The 15,117-nt window shown below is 51.6% G+C and overlaps 4 protein-coding genes across 4 annotated transcripts; 3 read left to right on the top strand and 1 right to left on the bottom strand.

The window, feature by feature from the left end:
- Window positions 1-1,714: 1,714 nt before the first annotated feature.
- IWZ02DRAFT_385202 (major facilitator superfamily domain-containing protein) lies at window positions 1,715-2,928 on the top strand (the record flags this gene model as incomplete). Its single annotated transcript, XM_066765385.1, has 5 exons — window positions 1,715-1,847; window positions 1,902-1,965; window positions 2,016-2,190; window positions 2,237-2,309; window positions 2,363-2,928. 5 exons carry the CDS (start codon window positions 1,715-1,717, stop codon window positions 2,926-2,928), a joined length of 1,011 nt encoding a protein of 336 aa, XP_066618712.1.
- Window positions 2,756-4,147, top strand: IWZ02DRAFT_462527 (uncharacterized protein). The gene has a single exon (XM_066768284.1). It carries the CDS (start codon window positions 3,227-3,229, stop codon window positions 3,929-3,931), a length of 705 nt encoding a protein of 234 aa, XP_066618711.1. The 5' UTR covers window positions 2,756-3,226; the 3' UTR covers window positions 3,932-4,147.
- A 4,475-nt stretch (window positions 4,148-8,622) lies between these two features.
- IWZ02DRAFT_436740 (PLC-like phosphodiesterase) lies at window positions 8,623-9,744 on the bottom strand (the record flags this gene model as incomplete). The annotated part of the gene is made up of 1 exon (XM_066766563.1): window positions 8,623-9,744. The coding sequence occupies one exon, from the start codon at window positions 9,742-9,744 to the stop codon at window positions 8,623-8,625; it is 1,122 nt and encodes a 373-aa protein (XP_066618710.1).
- Window positions 9,745-12,933: 3,189 nt separating this feature from the next.
- Window positions 12,934-14,517, top strand: IWZ02DRAFT_385184 (uncharacterized protein; the record flags this gene model as incomplete). Its single annotated transcript, XM_066765384.1, has 1 exon — window positions 12,934-14,517. The coding sequence occupies one exon, from the start codon at window positions 12,934-12,936 to the stop codon at window positions 14,515-14,517; it is 1,584 nt and encodes a 527-aa protein (XP_066618709.1).
- Between the last annotated feature and the right edge of the window lie 600 nt (window positions 14,518-15,117).

The following is a 15,117-nucleotide window of genomic DNA, read 5'->3' as shown; positions in this document are numbered from 1 at the left end:
CGACTTGGCCTCACGTGTGCAATCAGCCTCTTGAAGCGTCTCGCATCTCATCGAAACAAGGGGGAGGCCGACAAACGGGAACCTGCCGCGCCCTCCTCCCTCTTCCGTCCGCTGCCAAACCACGCCTTCGACGTCACCGCCGCCGCCCTTTGTAACCGGAACGCTGCATCTTCGCTTTTCGCTGTGCTGTGCTCTGCAATCTTCACCACCACCACCACCCCAGTGGCCAAGAACGCCTGTCTGCGTGCACAAATGTTGCTGAAATGCCGCGGCACATCAGTCATCAGGCACCGAGCGTCGGTGCCGCCAGGGGTCTGGGAACAAGATGCGCCGTGAATCAAGCCAATCGGAGCGCGGGAGATGAAAGGGTCGACCTGCCTCGAACGGGCGGGAGACGGGCGGATGCACCGACAGGATACCGACTTCATCTGACGTGTGTTGTGCTGCTCTCCTTCCTTGTATCTGCCCATTTGCTCGCAACGCCGTCGGCCATCATCATCATCATCATCATCATCATCATCAATCGCCTTTCGACAGTTACCCCTAGCCCTTCATCTACCTGTTTGTTGGACCTGATCAGGCCCGTCATCAATTCACGACCCTCGATCCGCTGAACCAAACAATGCGCCACCAAAACATTCACGCCTTTTTCACCCCATGCACCTCAGCTGCTTACTGTAGCATCTTGGTACCACCGTGTCACAACATTGTCCCCTCGATCTCGGCATTGTCATCAAGGCACGGAATTGCCTGCTTGTCGTCAGCCAAGTAAGCTCAGCTAAGCTTCGCAACAACGGCATCTAGAGGCTTAGCGTCCCGATCCACGCAGGCGTCGTCGTCGTCCACCTCGCTGTGTTGACGAACAACACCGACGCATCTACTGCACCAGCGGCAGAAATGCGGAGAACACTTGGCGACTCGTCTCCTGAGTGCTACGTGAAGTTCTATGGTGGTACTGGAAGGGTGCCGTTTCCAGACGGGAATTCACATGGCACTGCGCCTATGCCGCCAAGCAATCTGGAAACGCCATGGCGATGCGGTGCTTCCTAGTCGGACTCGCTCGAGTGCAGCGCCAGTATTGCAGGATTTGATTTGAGTATTGTGGTGGTAAGCAATCTTCCGTTTCCAAATTTGGAGGCTCTTCAAAATTTCTTGCACCCGTTATCGCATGGAGCAATTTGATCCAAGTCTTCATTTATGCCTGTTAGAAAGAGCTTGGAACTGCCGTCGCTTGCAAGACAAGCGGCTACACCTGGGTGACACTTGAACGTGTGCATGTCGAATTCCACCACAATTGCTGCGAATCAGCGCCGCATCTTGCTCCAACTCGCCGCTCAAATTGTTTGAATCGTCATATCAGAGTCTCCATGTCGACTTCGGTATTGATGCACGTTCCCTCATTGCTCATGCCGATGTTCAGCCGGACATCAACACCCAATGCAGGGCCGCAATCACGCGATTGAAACCCTGGGCGAGTAGCATATAATTTGAAATCAAATCACCTCCAGGACCCATCAGCACCGCTCGAAGCAGCATCTCCACTCCCAATTTGCGTTCCATTCACCAAGTTGCGCAATTCGATACAAAAGTTGGATAACAAGGCAAGAGATTTTCGACATGGCACTTATAAAGGCCGGCGACGAGAGTTTGCCTGGTTCCAGTTGCTACTCGCTTTGCTGCTGCTGCTGCTGCTGCCGCTGCCGCCGCTGCCGGCATGCACCAAGTTGCTGAGCAAAAGACAGGCCTCGTCTCCAGGCCCCATGCCATCTACCGGGGAACCATCTTTCAGGCCGTCATCCCAGGCTTGATAAGCTTCACGCAGCCAGAAATCTGGTCTGCCCTCAACAGTGCGTGCTCCTCTTGATCTTACCGAAAGACGACATGCAGACTGAATTAGCCAGATTTGGGAGCCGATGGCCAGGCTGAGCCCTCCGTCGTCAATGCCGCCAACGTCATTACCTTTGCGTGAGTGCATTCCGACAGCCTGTGCGCTTCGACTAACTCGATGGGTTTAGCATCAAGGTGTTTGGAGAACCAATTGCTAGTGTGGTTGCCAATGTCATTGGCGTCAAACAAGTCATTGTGTTTGGAACTATTGGACACGTTCCGTACTCTGCAGCACTGTACTGCAACTCGGCAATTGGGCCTCAATGGTTCCTGATATTTGGATCAGTCACTTGCGGTCTATCAGTCAGTCTCAAAGTTGACAGAAGAGAGCGACGCTCACAATGAACAGGCTTCCGCGCTCTGGTCTGCAGAGGCTACAGTCGCCGTAGGCTATCCAGAGCCAACCCGGAGAGGCATCTGCGGTTAGATGCCAAACCCCATCTGAACAGAATATCCCGCCAACACCACCGCAAAGTGAGCATCTGGCTGGCTCTTCACAAGCTCGGCTCCATCATCGGCTCCGCAATCCAACTCGCCCTCAACAAAGACGGCAGCACAACTGGCTCCATCTCCACACAAACCTACCTAGTGCTGGTCGCGATCCAATGTCTCGGCCTACCTCTAGCCTTCCTCCTCTCGCCTCCCGACAAGCTGATCCGCACCAACGGCAAAAAGCCAACCATTCCGTCGCACGGCCGCAGCTGGCGCGCGCAGACCCAAGAGTTCTTCCGCATCCTGCGCCGCAAGGACATGCTTCTCCTCATCCCAGCCTTCATCACCTCCGGATGGGACCAGGCGTACCAGGGCAACTACCTGACGGCCTACTTCTCGGTGCGGTCGCGGGCGCTGGTCGGCTTCCTCGTCGCCGTCGTCGGCGCCATCGTCAACGTGCTGTGCGGCTGGTGGCTCGACACGCGCTGGGTCAAGCGCTCGACGCAGGCGCGCGCCACGTGGCTCCGCACTCTGGCCCTGTTTACCGCCATCTGGGTTTGGTATCTGGTGGTGCAGATTCGCTGGTCGAGAGATGGACCCAGTATCTAACTCACGCACGCACCACAGCATCGCCTTCTAAATCATCCTCGTCTGGCTCTGCTGGGCCGTCGCCGCCTGCGACTCCGACGCCAACGCCATCTCCGTCACCGTCGGCATCCTGCGGGCGGGCCAATCCCCTCGGGTAAGCCTTCTCGTACGGCGTCGGCGCCGCGCGCTCCGCGTCGCTGCTCGCGAATCCCATTGTCCCTTTGGTCGTCCTCTTCGTTAGCACCCCGTTCAAGACGTAGGCTGCGTGGCTGGTGCCTGAGGCCTGAGAGGCAGTTGGGCGAGGAGGAGGACGAGAAGGATGGGGATGGGCTTGGGGATGGTACGAGTGGTAGTGATGAAGAGGGCGGCGTTGAGAGGGTTGGTGTTGGGGTTGAGCCGAAGGTGTAGGGGTCGAGGGGTTGCTGTTGTTTTCGGAGATTGGGTGAGCGCAGAAGCTCTGTCGTCTGAAAGGCGGATAAGGGGGTCTGTGGAAGAAATGAGGGGAGGGACTTGGGCAGTGGTTGAATTGCTCGCTCCCTCCCTACCTCCCTTCACGCTCTCCTTCTTCCGGCAAGCACAGAAGAAGAAGGAGAAGAAGAAGCATAGACGGATGCTATGCTCAAACACACGAAAAATAGACGCACACTTTCCATTGCACAAAGGGACACACACACATATCCCGCGCACGAGCCGCCGTCCATGCGACAAGCCTTCCATCCAGCCAGCAAGCAATCCAGCTTCCCGCACCCTCACATTCCTGTACCGCTTCAACACCTCACCATCCCACCCACAACTCAGTCTGCCGCAAGCGTGCGCGGCAATCTCCACCTACTCTTCTGCCTGCCACACGATTTCGGTCGTTTTTGTAGTGCATACAGGTATGAGGTGTGAGGTACGAGGCATCACAGGCACAGCACACATACATTCATGCACACATACATACATACAAGCAAGTAAGCAAGCAAGCAAGCAAGCACTTCGTGCGTGCGGCTGCTGCGACGGGGCTATCGGCGGAAGAAGCTAGAGCAGTTGGGGGAAACGCCGCCACCCGCGGAGGGTGCGTGAGGATCGGGGGATTGGGCGATTGGGCGATTGGGCGATTTGGTGTTGTGGTTAGGAAGAGGCATGAGTCGCGAAGGAAGTGCGGGATGAATGAGAAGCGAGGAGAGGCGTTGACGGTCGAGTTGGGAGGGGTGTGGTGAGTGGATTCAGGGGTAGGGGGGGGTGGATGTTAGATGGGTTCGGTCATGGAGCACAGGGCTCTTTTTGGCGTTTTGCTGAAGGGGCAGAGTCGATGATGGTGTGTGGTTGATATTAGGTTTAAGGGAATTGAGTGTGTCTTGACAATCTGAACCAAAAATGATGCCCTCATTCAGCAAGGATGCCCTTGAAGCCCGCTCATGCTTCAAGGTGTACGTCGAAGCGTCTGCTTTTCTGAGTCTTTGAATGCTAAAAGTGGTTTCGATGTCTGCAACGATCCAAAAGAGGATTGAGAACAGGTCACGGAGAAAGGTGAGGAAGTGAAGTGATGCGGACTCCCTTGGTGTCCTGGTCATGGGAGATGAACGAACGATGAGAGGAACTTGACCGAATCCATGGCGCCAGATGGCAATAATAAGACGTCCGTCGGGCTGAGACTAGAAGAGGAATGATACTTTTGTAGAGTGTTATCGAGCCTCAAAGCAAATAAAAAGGCAAGCGAAGAGTGCAATGGAAGAGGCCACTAGATTACTGATCCCCCCTTTCAATGACCGACTCCCTCTATTCGATTCTTGACTCCCCCTGCCTATTTGGGCGTCGAATGCGCCAATTCGTGGACTCTCTACTCACGTCTTGCGAACTTTTGGAGTTGCAAAAGCCGTAGTCACGCCACTGCTGTTAGATTGCGTTTTCCGCCCCGCTGTGTGATCGCTGCGCCAGCATGGCGTCCAAGCATTAGACAGGAGTGATGAGATAGAGAGGTGAACGGTGATTTGGAGGTGTGGTAGTGCGGGCAAAATCAGCCAATTAGACGCGCCATATCCACACCCAAAGAGGCGGGGGAGTTATTCATTTGAAAAGGTGAGTCGGTAATCTAGCGGACCGTAAAAGAAGAAGCAAAGACTGCAATAGAAGGTGCTCACACAGCTGTCTGTCGCTCTGTCAAGATTCCACTTTTTGACATTCAGAATTCCCAATCACTGCCGCCGCCAAGCTCTTGCATTTTTATGGTCGACCGGGGCTACACAAGCGCTGGCTGCGCGCAACGTAATGATGTTGTGCTGGAGGCGGGATATCTATAGATGAACTGATCTAAGATCTGTTCGGCCTCAGGCCACCAAAAATCGCGATGACTGATTGGTCAACGTGCTTATACTTATACACCTGTCCCAATACAGTTAGCGCGACTAGGACCAGGATTGTATATTAGCACTAGTTAGCCAGTAGATTCAATGGATTGTTCGACGTTGCCAAGATACAACAAATGAGAATAGCCTCGCTACTGATCAGTGACCATGACCCAGCCCTGGAGTAGATCGACGGAATGAAAATGATGATAAACCCACAAGACTCTGTCGGTAGCGTTCTGGATAGCAGGAGCTACATTAAGCGTAGTTGCTAGAACGAAAGCAAAGAGCACGGACATGAGCGGTGGCAGAGGGCGAATTTCCCGCATCAAGAACACTAGGGTTCTCTCGCAGGTTTTTTCCTCTGTAGAGCGGACGCTCAAAGCTTCAGAGCAGGCCGAGATGGTAATCGCAATTTAGAGTTACAAGTCTGAGACAATGAATTACGGGTCTGCAAGTTTGAAATTAGTGCGTTGTTATGTTTCTCCGCGCAAGATGCGTGAGCGGCTTTTTAAAGTTGTTGAAGCGGTTAGGGCAGGGGTAGGAACCTTTTCTAGAGGCAGTGATCAGAGTTCAGCGGCTTGGCCTTGGGAATGGTGTCTGAAGTCGTGCTGCGACGGCACTTGAGACTTTTGTCAAGCTGCCAAGTGTAAGTTATTGAGTTAGAGGTCGCACATGCGGCACTTGGGTTCGGGGGCACTGGGCTTGTTTAATGTGTCAGCAGTCCGGATGATTGTCATGATGAACTGGCCCTGAAGAGGCGTTGACGTAAAAAATGAAAGAAGTCAAGACGGGGTCTAGTAAGTAGAGTATGCGAAACTTTCGTGGGTAGCTTTAGTTCGCGGAGAGGGGACAGGCAACGCGACCGTCTCTCCTCCATAGAAATTGATTCTTTGAGTTACGGAGGGCTAAGTAAATTTCATCGGGTACTCCAGTGTCGTAATTGAGAAGAACAGGAGACCAACTTGTGGTTAGCCGCAAACGTATTGCAGCAAACCAGTGGGTATCACCGCGAAGCAACTGTGCATAGAGTTGACTCAAAGTCTCAGACACGCCGAGGTCTACTTCCTCAGCTCAATCGCATCAATAGGAAGCTCCGTAGGCCCCTTGCTGTGAGCGCATCTCAAAATTGATAGGCTTGACCCTCAAGGCGTGCTATAGCACGCACAGTCGGAAAAGTCGAGGCGCAGATATACTTCAGTGCGCAGCGTCCACAGATAGGGTTTCCATGGCTCGAGGGCGATGTAAATTTCCTTAAATGGCTAGACTCGTCCTAACTCTTCGAGGTTCCAGAATTCCAATGAGTCTTGACTAGTACCTTCTTCAGCTTCCAATCATGTGATCCCTGCTTGGTGACTGGGGCTTGAACGGTCCTAATGGATTCTGCCGTTCATTCTCTTGCAATGCTCCAATATGAGCATCCGCCAACTGCGCCTCTCAACACGGCCCTTGTGATTAAGCTCCCTTGCTAGCTTTTTCGTTGCTCCTCATTCGCACTATAATATCATCAATCATTTCTGAACCATTTTTCAGCTCACTATCGTTGTGAAATGGCAGCAAACTCAACTCACCAGCCATTTAAAATCATCTACTTGCATCGTTTCCAGTCTGAGTGTCTTCGCGACCGCATTTGGAATGTGCATGGGCCAAGCCGCCTATCCGGAAGAACGGGCATCTCTTTTTGAGACTAAACCCACGTGTCGACGCTTCGGATGGATAGTAGCGTGTTCGAAAACGGAGCATCTCAAAAGCCTCAAGTATTGAGCACTCTGCAAGCGCCGGAGTTCAGAACAACAAGATGCGGAATAGTTTCGAATATTGTGCTTGTTGTCGCTAGAGATCTGTTTAAATTAGCTGTTTTAACTCTGGCAGCGCGTGGCAAAAAGAGCTCGACCCTAGCTGACGCTGCTCCTGTGCGGAGAATGATATGCGAAGGGCCAGTGGCGTTTCTGAAGAGTAGCACATGTTATTGTAGCTGTCGAAAGTTTGGAAAATCCGGAGACGAGAGTAAAGCCACTTGAGAATTATGAGGGTGGAAATTGGGTTTCCCGACGCGGTTCGCAATCGTCTGGCAGGTCAGTCGCCTCACCACACTTGGCTGCTCCTTGGCCCCACTGACGAACTTCCAATATCTGCCTCCGCTTCTACCCCGAAAAATAGAGGCAGTAGACTAAAGTTTCAGGAGCGAGGCTGACGGTAAGAACACGGTCGTGCGCGTGGGAAGATGGACTAAAGGGGCGTAAGCAAAGAAAAAGCTGAAAGAGGTGAGTTGAGCACTTGCGAGAGAGAAGGAAGCAGTTAGCAGGACAAGCTGCTTCAAAGGTTCGAAAGGAAGATCTAAGCTGCGTTGACCATGCAGTCCGCAGGACAGCGTTTCCACTTCTCAGATGGCCGTAGATTTGAGAACGGAATTCCAGTCGAGGCTGGCCGTCTCCGACTTCTCTTTCATGGGACTCTTGGAAAGATCTCAGTGAAGCTCTGAATTTTGTGTACGAGGATCCGACCAAGGATCGCGTGAAAACGTCCGGCCACCCCACGACTTGAACGACAGATCTGTGCGCAACGACAATATTTACGACATAAAAGCATCTGTGTACAGAAGAGCAAGCTCTTCAAAAGAAATAAGAAAATGATGGGGTGCGAGTGAGGTCATGTTCCGAGACAGCCAAGAGGCAAGCGAAGTCCCCAATACTCTATGTGGAACTGGTTTATTGTCGAGAAAGATGAAACACCTCAGTTGCGGTCTAGACTGAAAAAGACACGGCCGCCAATTTGTGTTTTTGAAGCAGGAGAGATCAGGAACAATTCTACGGCCTTTACATGCCTTCTACCTCACGATTGACTAAACATTCAGCGCAACGCTGCGGCGACGGTAAGAGAAGAGGGGTTTGTAATCCTGCAAACTGCAAATTACCGATTGGATTTGTGGGACTGCAACCAGATCATAATGCTGCTTCAGCGGAACGACACACTCCGCTGTTGAAAACATCGCTAAATGCTGAAAGCACATTGAATGGGCACTGCCGTCACACTTTCGGCTAGCATGACATTCTACATCAGACTTATGACTTTAATTTTGTGATTGGACAGTTGATTGACACCACGAAATACCCCTTAGCCAAATTGGCTTTCCCGGAATAGCGACAAGACTCTTTGACCCAATTTGGCAACTAGTGCCGACACAAAAAGCTCAAAAATCAATAGTTTTCAGGGTCTTTACTGCAACTAAGAATCGCTACTGGTTATCAAGCAGTTAAAGAATGACGTAAAATAACGCGAAGCAAGACGAAAAGATCGAGAGTGCAAAGAGAGAAAGTGATGCAAGGGACTGACAAAGAAGGAAACGAGTGAAAGATTGGCGGGGAAATCGCGACAGACGAAAGAGTCTCTAGCAAAGGATGTCTCTTTGAACACGATAGCCTTCCCTCATAGCGCGCCCTAGAACAGCGAGGGGCGCATCCGTCGTCACCCAGTCCGAAGATCTCAGTACAACGTCGGCGTCAAACCGCTGGTCTGGAAGTTCTGAGCCGAAATACCTTGAGGTCGCAAGGTAGGAGTTGGCATCCACGCAGCAGTGACCCAATGAATCAATAGTGCCGAGTTTGTTGTCGTTGGTCAAATGAAATTTCCCAATACCCCTTTTGGCCCGATTGACCATCCACAAGTCGACGAAGCCACCGGGTCCAACTGGGATCACAAGCTCTTTGTTTGCAGAAACGTACCAGTTCTTGGTCGGCGGCTCCATGGAGACGTAGTTTGGAAAGACTAAGTAGCCAGACAAGGATGATATGACCTTTTCTTCGGGATTTGGGCCTGTTCCCCTGTCCACCAAATCGTCGAGCATGTTGCAATATACGACGACGATGAATCCGACGCCCATGGTAGCGCTGGGCACGGCCAACGGTGGAATCCAGCTCGCAAGAAACTTGATGACGACTTGATCCTCCATTCCCAACCTTTGGACGAGCGCGGCAGAGGGCTGGACCGCATCAGCACTCTTGACGTCCAAGACTATGACGAGATCGGGGTATTTGGCTTTGACTTGGGTGAGCAAATATTGGACGCTGTGCATATGGACACCCTCTTGGACCTCGCCCATCTTGTTGCGGAGAAAGAGACCATTCATCTGGTAATGGTCGAGGTCTCTGATCCTTGGATTCTTAGGTCCCCGCGGATCGTCCTTGACTATATCAAATAATGTGTCCGCACTCCTCCTCTTGTAGTTCGTGGTTCGACCGACCCTTGTGTCGTGGCTTGGCCAAAGGGTGCCATCCTTCCCGATTTGGACATCGATTTCAATGCCCTCGACGTCTATCTTAGCGGCCTCATCAATGGCTTCAATCGAATTCTCAACAGCGGTTCGGGTTTGGATACCACGGTGGGCAAACACAAGGCGAAGCTGAGGAACCTCACCGTTCATTGCCTTGATGATTTTTCTTGGATCTTTTTGGCACTGGCCGTGGACGACTGCAGTTAAAAAAAGAGCAATGAGTCCATTCTGGAGCAGCATACTGAAGATTGTCAGGAATTTTCTCTCTGCCACGATGGTAGACGGACTTGACTTCATTAGAAGCGACCTGGAATTTATAGCTGGCTCTGTTGTTAACGTTAGCCCTCAGAGAAGGACGAAACAAAACAACATTTCGCCATGATCCATCTTCGGATCGCCCCTCCACAACGCCCTGAAGTCTGCTATCTTTAGAAGTCTTCTTTTTCACGCAGGATGTTGACCAGAAAATGCACTTCAAATGCGAAAAGGTTTTCGACAGGATGAAGATGCACAGATGAATATTGCTTGCTTGTCAGGAGACACGATATGGTTGAGGTCGCGTGCTCTGTCTAATGGGCTTGATTGGCAAAGCCGAAAAGACGGCCCCTAGTAGAACTCAACATGGCAGTGCTACAGAATGTCAATGAGATTAATTCTGATGATCGCTTATTCTGAGTACAAGCCATGAGAGGAGGAAGGAAAAGAGTACCTAGTATATTTCAAACCACATGTCGTAGAAAACGATTCTTATTCGACGACGTCAACAGTGGCCTTGCATGACGTGGGACTATCTTACAGATGCGAATCCGGATACGTAGACCCATTTTGACTTCGTTGCTTCCGTGGGGGAATTTGCATCTTCGTATCCGCATCGGGCGCGAAGTGGCAAATGTCACTTGTAACTCATCACGCAATATTTTTCGTGTCAATATCAGTCTTTTGGTGTTGCTTGACCTGGTCCTAGTGAGAAAGTGGGGTTGTTCATCGTCCAGTCGGTTACCTTCGCAGTAATTCAGACGCGCTCGTGTTTCTTTGAAAAAAGATGGAATCGACATCGAGATATTACTCGTTCAAAACTGTTTAATCTCGATAAAACGTTAAGCACAACAAAGAGCAAGGCGAAGAATATCGATGTGACGTGGTTATGCACTTCCTGCTGTTACTGTTGATCAGATGCAGCCTTATTGAACAAGTCAGAGGGCGGAATCTTCCACTGCCTTCAGGGTTGGTGATAGAGGCTTGTGGTAAGATTCGTGGCACACGGCATGTTGAAGGGTTTTAGGACTGTTTGCATACTTTCGAGGAGCCAGTTCGGTGGATTCACGACCGCTTGAAAAAAGTCACCTTTACCATGAGAGACAGCAATGAAGCCCACGTGAGGTTTCAAAGAGATGCTGTATTGATGGAAGTCCTGCCGAAATGATCGCGGTGTCGATTTGTAGCAAAGCCACTGGCTTGGTGGTGATGGATCTCCGTCAAGACATCGTCGACTAGCTTCGTCGTTAGCTTATTGCGGCAGCAACTTGTGCGCTGCATTTCGACACCAGATTCTGATTGCCACATTCGAAGCGTGACAATGGGGTTTATCGGAAGCATGCTTAATGCTGCTCAGCAAGAGGAAGCTGACCACAACAGTTGTCCGATTGGACATCTTTCTGGGGAACACAGTGGGCACCGAAGGAAATGATACTATCCAGGTCTGGCTGCAGCAGCGAAGAATTCCACTCAGACGCGACTGCAATACCGGATGCCAGTCTCCTGAGCACAAGCGTGATATGACAGCGGAAGACGGCTCCATAGGCGAGACTGCATGAGTAATTGATTGTTCCCTGGACGAGAGCGAAGTGATAGGGGTATGATTACCTTCGACACCGACTGTGGAAATAATGCTCTTCCAACATTATTACTATTCATGCCCTTCTCAGGAGCTAGAATGCTGCTGCTTGGTGGCCAGAAGTTGGATTATGAGAATTGGGGGCACGAGACGTTGTTCAAGGCGTTTCAACAACCGCTCCAAAGCCTTCTCGCCGCCCAGCGGATCATCAAGCTCGACTGCAGTGTGGAGTGAAGACAAATACTAGAGGGGACAAGACAGAGTCATTTGGAACTAGAGGGGACAGAGTCATGCTGCATGAGCGCGAAGCCAGTCATGTGTTGCGTCGAATGATGCGAGCGCACTACGCGTTGAAAGTGGCCAAAATGGGCCCGCGAATTCACCACCACGTCTTTCTGAGTTCCGATGTAAGAATTCAGCCGTACAACTACATTGTGTACACAGCTTGAGCAGACCCTATAGACACGCCAGGAGATCAGCCCAAATACTCCCCTGACCATTCACTGACGCCGCCAGGCACAAAATGTCGCGTAACTTTTCAGTCTGTCGTAAATCGCTGCGCTAGCTATCGCTGCGATGTTCAGCGTCGACTTTCCGATTTGCCGTCAAAGCTGGATAGAGTGTCCATAAGGTTGATTCCGTCTCCACGAATCTTAACATGGACGCCAATAGAGATGGGAGATAATCAGGAAGCTCAAAAGCACTCGGTCTTCTTGTTCGGAACTTGAAGCGGGAAGCGTATTCAACGCCAAGCGTAGACAGCGAGCGTATACTTCAGGCATGAAATCAAGGCATGCAGTTCGAGCGTATATTTTGAGCGCGGTTGTAAACCAAAGTCCATACAATGATGGCAATCACAGAAGAATTCAGGCAGAGGGTATGAGGATTTACCCCAGTCGTTGTTTGAGGCGATGTGGTTAACGTTGCCAGGGCAACCCCAGCGCTAGACCAAAAGCAGGCAAAGATCGCAACGACAAATCAGTCGTCGAAACTCGGACCCTCTCAAGATTCCAAACCCTCAACTTCCCTTCCGTCCCTCCCGTCCCACACATACCCTTGCAACTCACTTGGTACAAGTGAGCAAAACCGCACTTAATATCCACGTCACAGCCCACAACATGGCCGGTATCAAAACAACGTACGGGAAGCGTTCCAAGAAGGCGACCGCATTCTGCAGCATGACGGATCTATTCACGAGCCCGACCGAACAGCACACGGAGCCCAGGCCAACAACTTACGCAGATAAGGATCTGGAATATTGTGTAAAAGCCTTGGATACGCTTCAACTCGAAGCCGATCGAAAAAGGGACCGGAACAAACTTGAATGGCAACAACGAGCCTTGCAACCTATCGATAGCAACGTCTCCCGCTCGCCTTATCGACAGTCGAAGGCTAAGCAGAACCTGGGAACAACGATAATCGATCATGAAACGACAGAAGCTGCGTCATCACCCAAAGTTTCTGGAAAGCAAACCACACGAACGGGCCAGGGAAAGGCGAAAACTTCGGCATCACATGAACGGGGTCATACAAGTCCAATCAATGAGGGAAGACCGAACAGCCGCGCGAAAATATCAGAGAAACGTATCACGTCAATGTTGAAGATACCGAGCTCGGATCGAAGTAAACATCCGTCTACGTCTACAAGAACTTGCGAGTCAAAGCGTCCCAAATCAAGAAACCGCGAACCCCAACATGTCATGGTCAAAAAGTCTCAACGGTCAGACCCATACGCTCACCATACCAGAGGACTGCTCCGCCTCTGTTCAGATCCAGAAAGAAGATCCGCGCCACAGAAATTCTCAACATGGGCTGCGAATTTGGAGCCTCTATTCAACGTAATCAAAATTGCCGAGGCGTCATACGGCGAGGTATACCGACTCGCGCCCAAGGTAAAAGTCCCTGGTTTCAGCAAGCAAGACGAATCCGTGTTCAAGATGATAGCTCTGAAACCTCCGACGGCGAACCGTCTGCAAGGAAAGCGAAGGACGAAAAAGGACAGGGAGCTGGAGGAGCGGGCCGAGAGCATGAGCTCTGTCAAATCAGTCCTCAGCGAAGTCAAACTTCTCAGACGCATGTCAGAAGTGCCAGGCTTCACCAACTTCCGAGAAATTCACGTGTTGCGGGGGGTACCCTCGGATCCCTTTGTCACAGCCTGGCGGGACTGGAATGACGCGCGTCCCAAGGAGAAACAAAGCATCTTTGCCGATCCTGGCGTTGAAGGTAGCTATGACGAGACACAGCTTTGGGCGGTCATCGAGATGTATGATGCGGGCAGCGACCTGGAGGAAAGAGACATGGAGACCGTCGGCGGCGTCTTTGGCATCTGGGATATTTTCTGGGGCGTGACGCTGGCGTTGGGCAAGGGCGAAGAGGATGCTCATTTTGAACATCGCGATCTGCACATGGGCAACATTTGCATCCGGCCCATGGATTCGGACAGCCCCATCGCTACCCCTAGCAGCGCCCCTCAGCTGGCACGTAAGCTCAACTTCACTGGACTCGAGACGACACTCATCGACTACACGCTTTCGCGAGCGCAATTGACATCGCCCTCACGACACCCAGAGCCGTCGCTCTCTGACATTGCCTACGAGGACCTTGAGCCGCAAGAATGGCTATTCGAAGCCGACGCCTCTGAAGACTACCAATACGAAATTTACCGCTACATGCGCGGTGCTGTATTTCTTGACGACCCTCTCGCGGACGTCGACGCTCGCGCCGAGGAGGCAAAGGCCATAGGCCGCACCTGGGCCGGCTTCCATCCCCAGACTAACCTCATGTGGCTCCATTTCCTCCTGCACGAGATGATGCGTCAGATGACGCCGATCAAGAAGAGCAAATCGAAAGCGAGGATGACAAAGAAGAAGGGAGCTCGCAAAGTTGACGCGTCTTTCGAAAATCTGCTTGTCGAGAAGAAGCAGGAATTAGAGAGGATCTTGAAGAAGGTGCAGACGCTCTTGGACCCCGAATACGTGCCCAAATCGGGAGTTTGGTCTACCAAGGACCTGATCCGCCTCGCCATAGAGGAGGGCTGGCTGGACGAAAAGGATGTCATCACCGGCGACGACAATGATGTGGGGAACAGCTTGGTTGACGTCGTTGAAGAGCTAGACGGGAATCGTGCGTCGTCGCCCATGACGCAGACGGCCGACTTGCTCCGCGCAGCTTGGCTATGATTTTTGGATAGAGTTTCGCTTTTGGAGTTTCTTTGCATCACCCTCGTGTTTGGCATGGCGTTGGTGTTTGAACAGGCCAAAACGTGGACATGAGCATTGGAATCGGCGCAATGGATGGAGCTCGACGGCATACCAGGCATCTCTCAAGGAGTCAAATCAAGTTTCTCAAACTGGCTTCACATGTGCGAAGAGTTCGGGTTCCGATTCGGATTCGGATTTGCTTCTGTCATTCCCGTCCCAGAGCGTTCATCTTGGCACGCAATGTTTCCAGACAAGCACAAGTGCTGTTTATTCATTCCTTCCTTTTCTGTCCCTTATCTTCTTTGTCGTGCATGACGTCGTAGAAAGACCGCCATCCTTCCTTGCTGGCTCAAACGCTATCGCCGCCAGGATTGTAGTGCTGGTAGCGCTCTCAACGCACGGCATTCACCTCCCAATCATCTTTTGCTTCCAGAAGATCAATCGCGCATCTTTTCCTTGCCTTTACTCCCCTCTTTTTCCTTCTTGGTGCATGAAGCTACGGAAGGAGAGTGTATTCTTCCTTTGAAGGCTAAACTACTATCGTTACTATAGCTGTGGTGCTCGTAGCGCCCTCTCTTC

The sequence above is a fragment of the Phyllosticta citriasiana genome (genome assembly GCF_038021145.1).
Source record: "Phyllosticta citriasiana strain CBS 120426 chromosome Unknown IWZ02scaffold_16, whole genome shotgun sequence".
NCBI lineage: Eukaryota > Fungi > Ascomycota > Dothideomycetes > Botryosphaeriales > Phyllostictaceae > Phyllosticta > Phyllosticta citriasiana.
The sequence above is the reverse complement of the archived record's forward strand: the minus strand, read 5'-3'. Positions and strand labels throughout refer to the sequence as shown.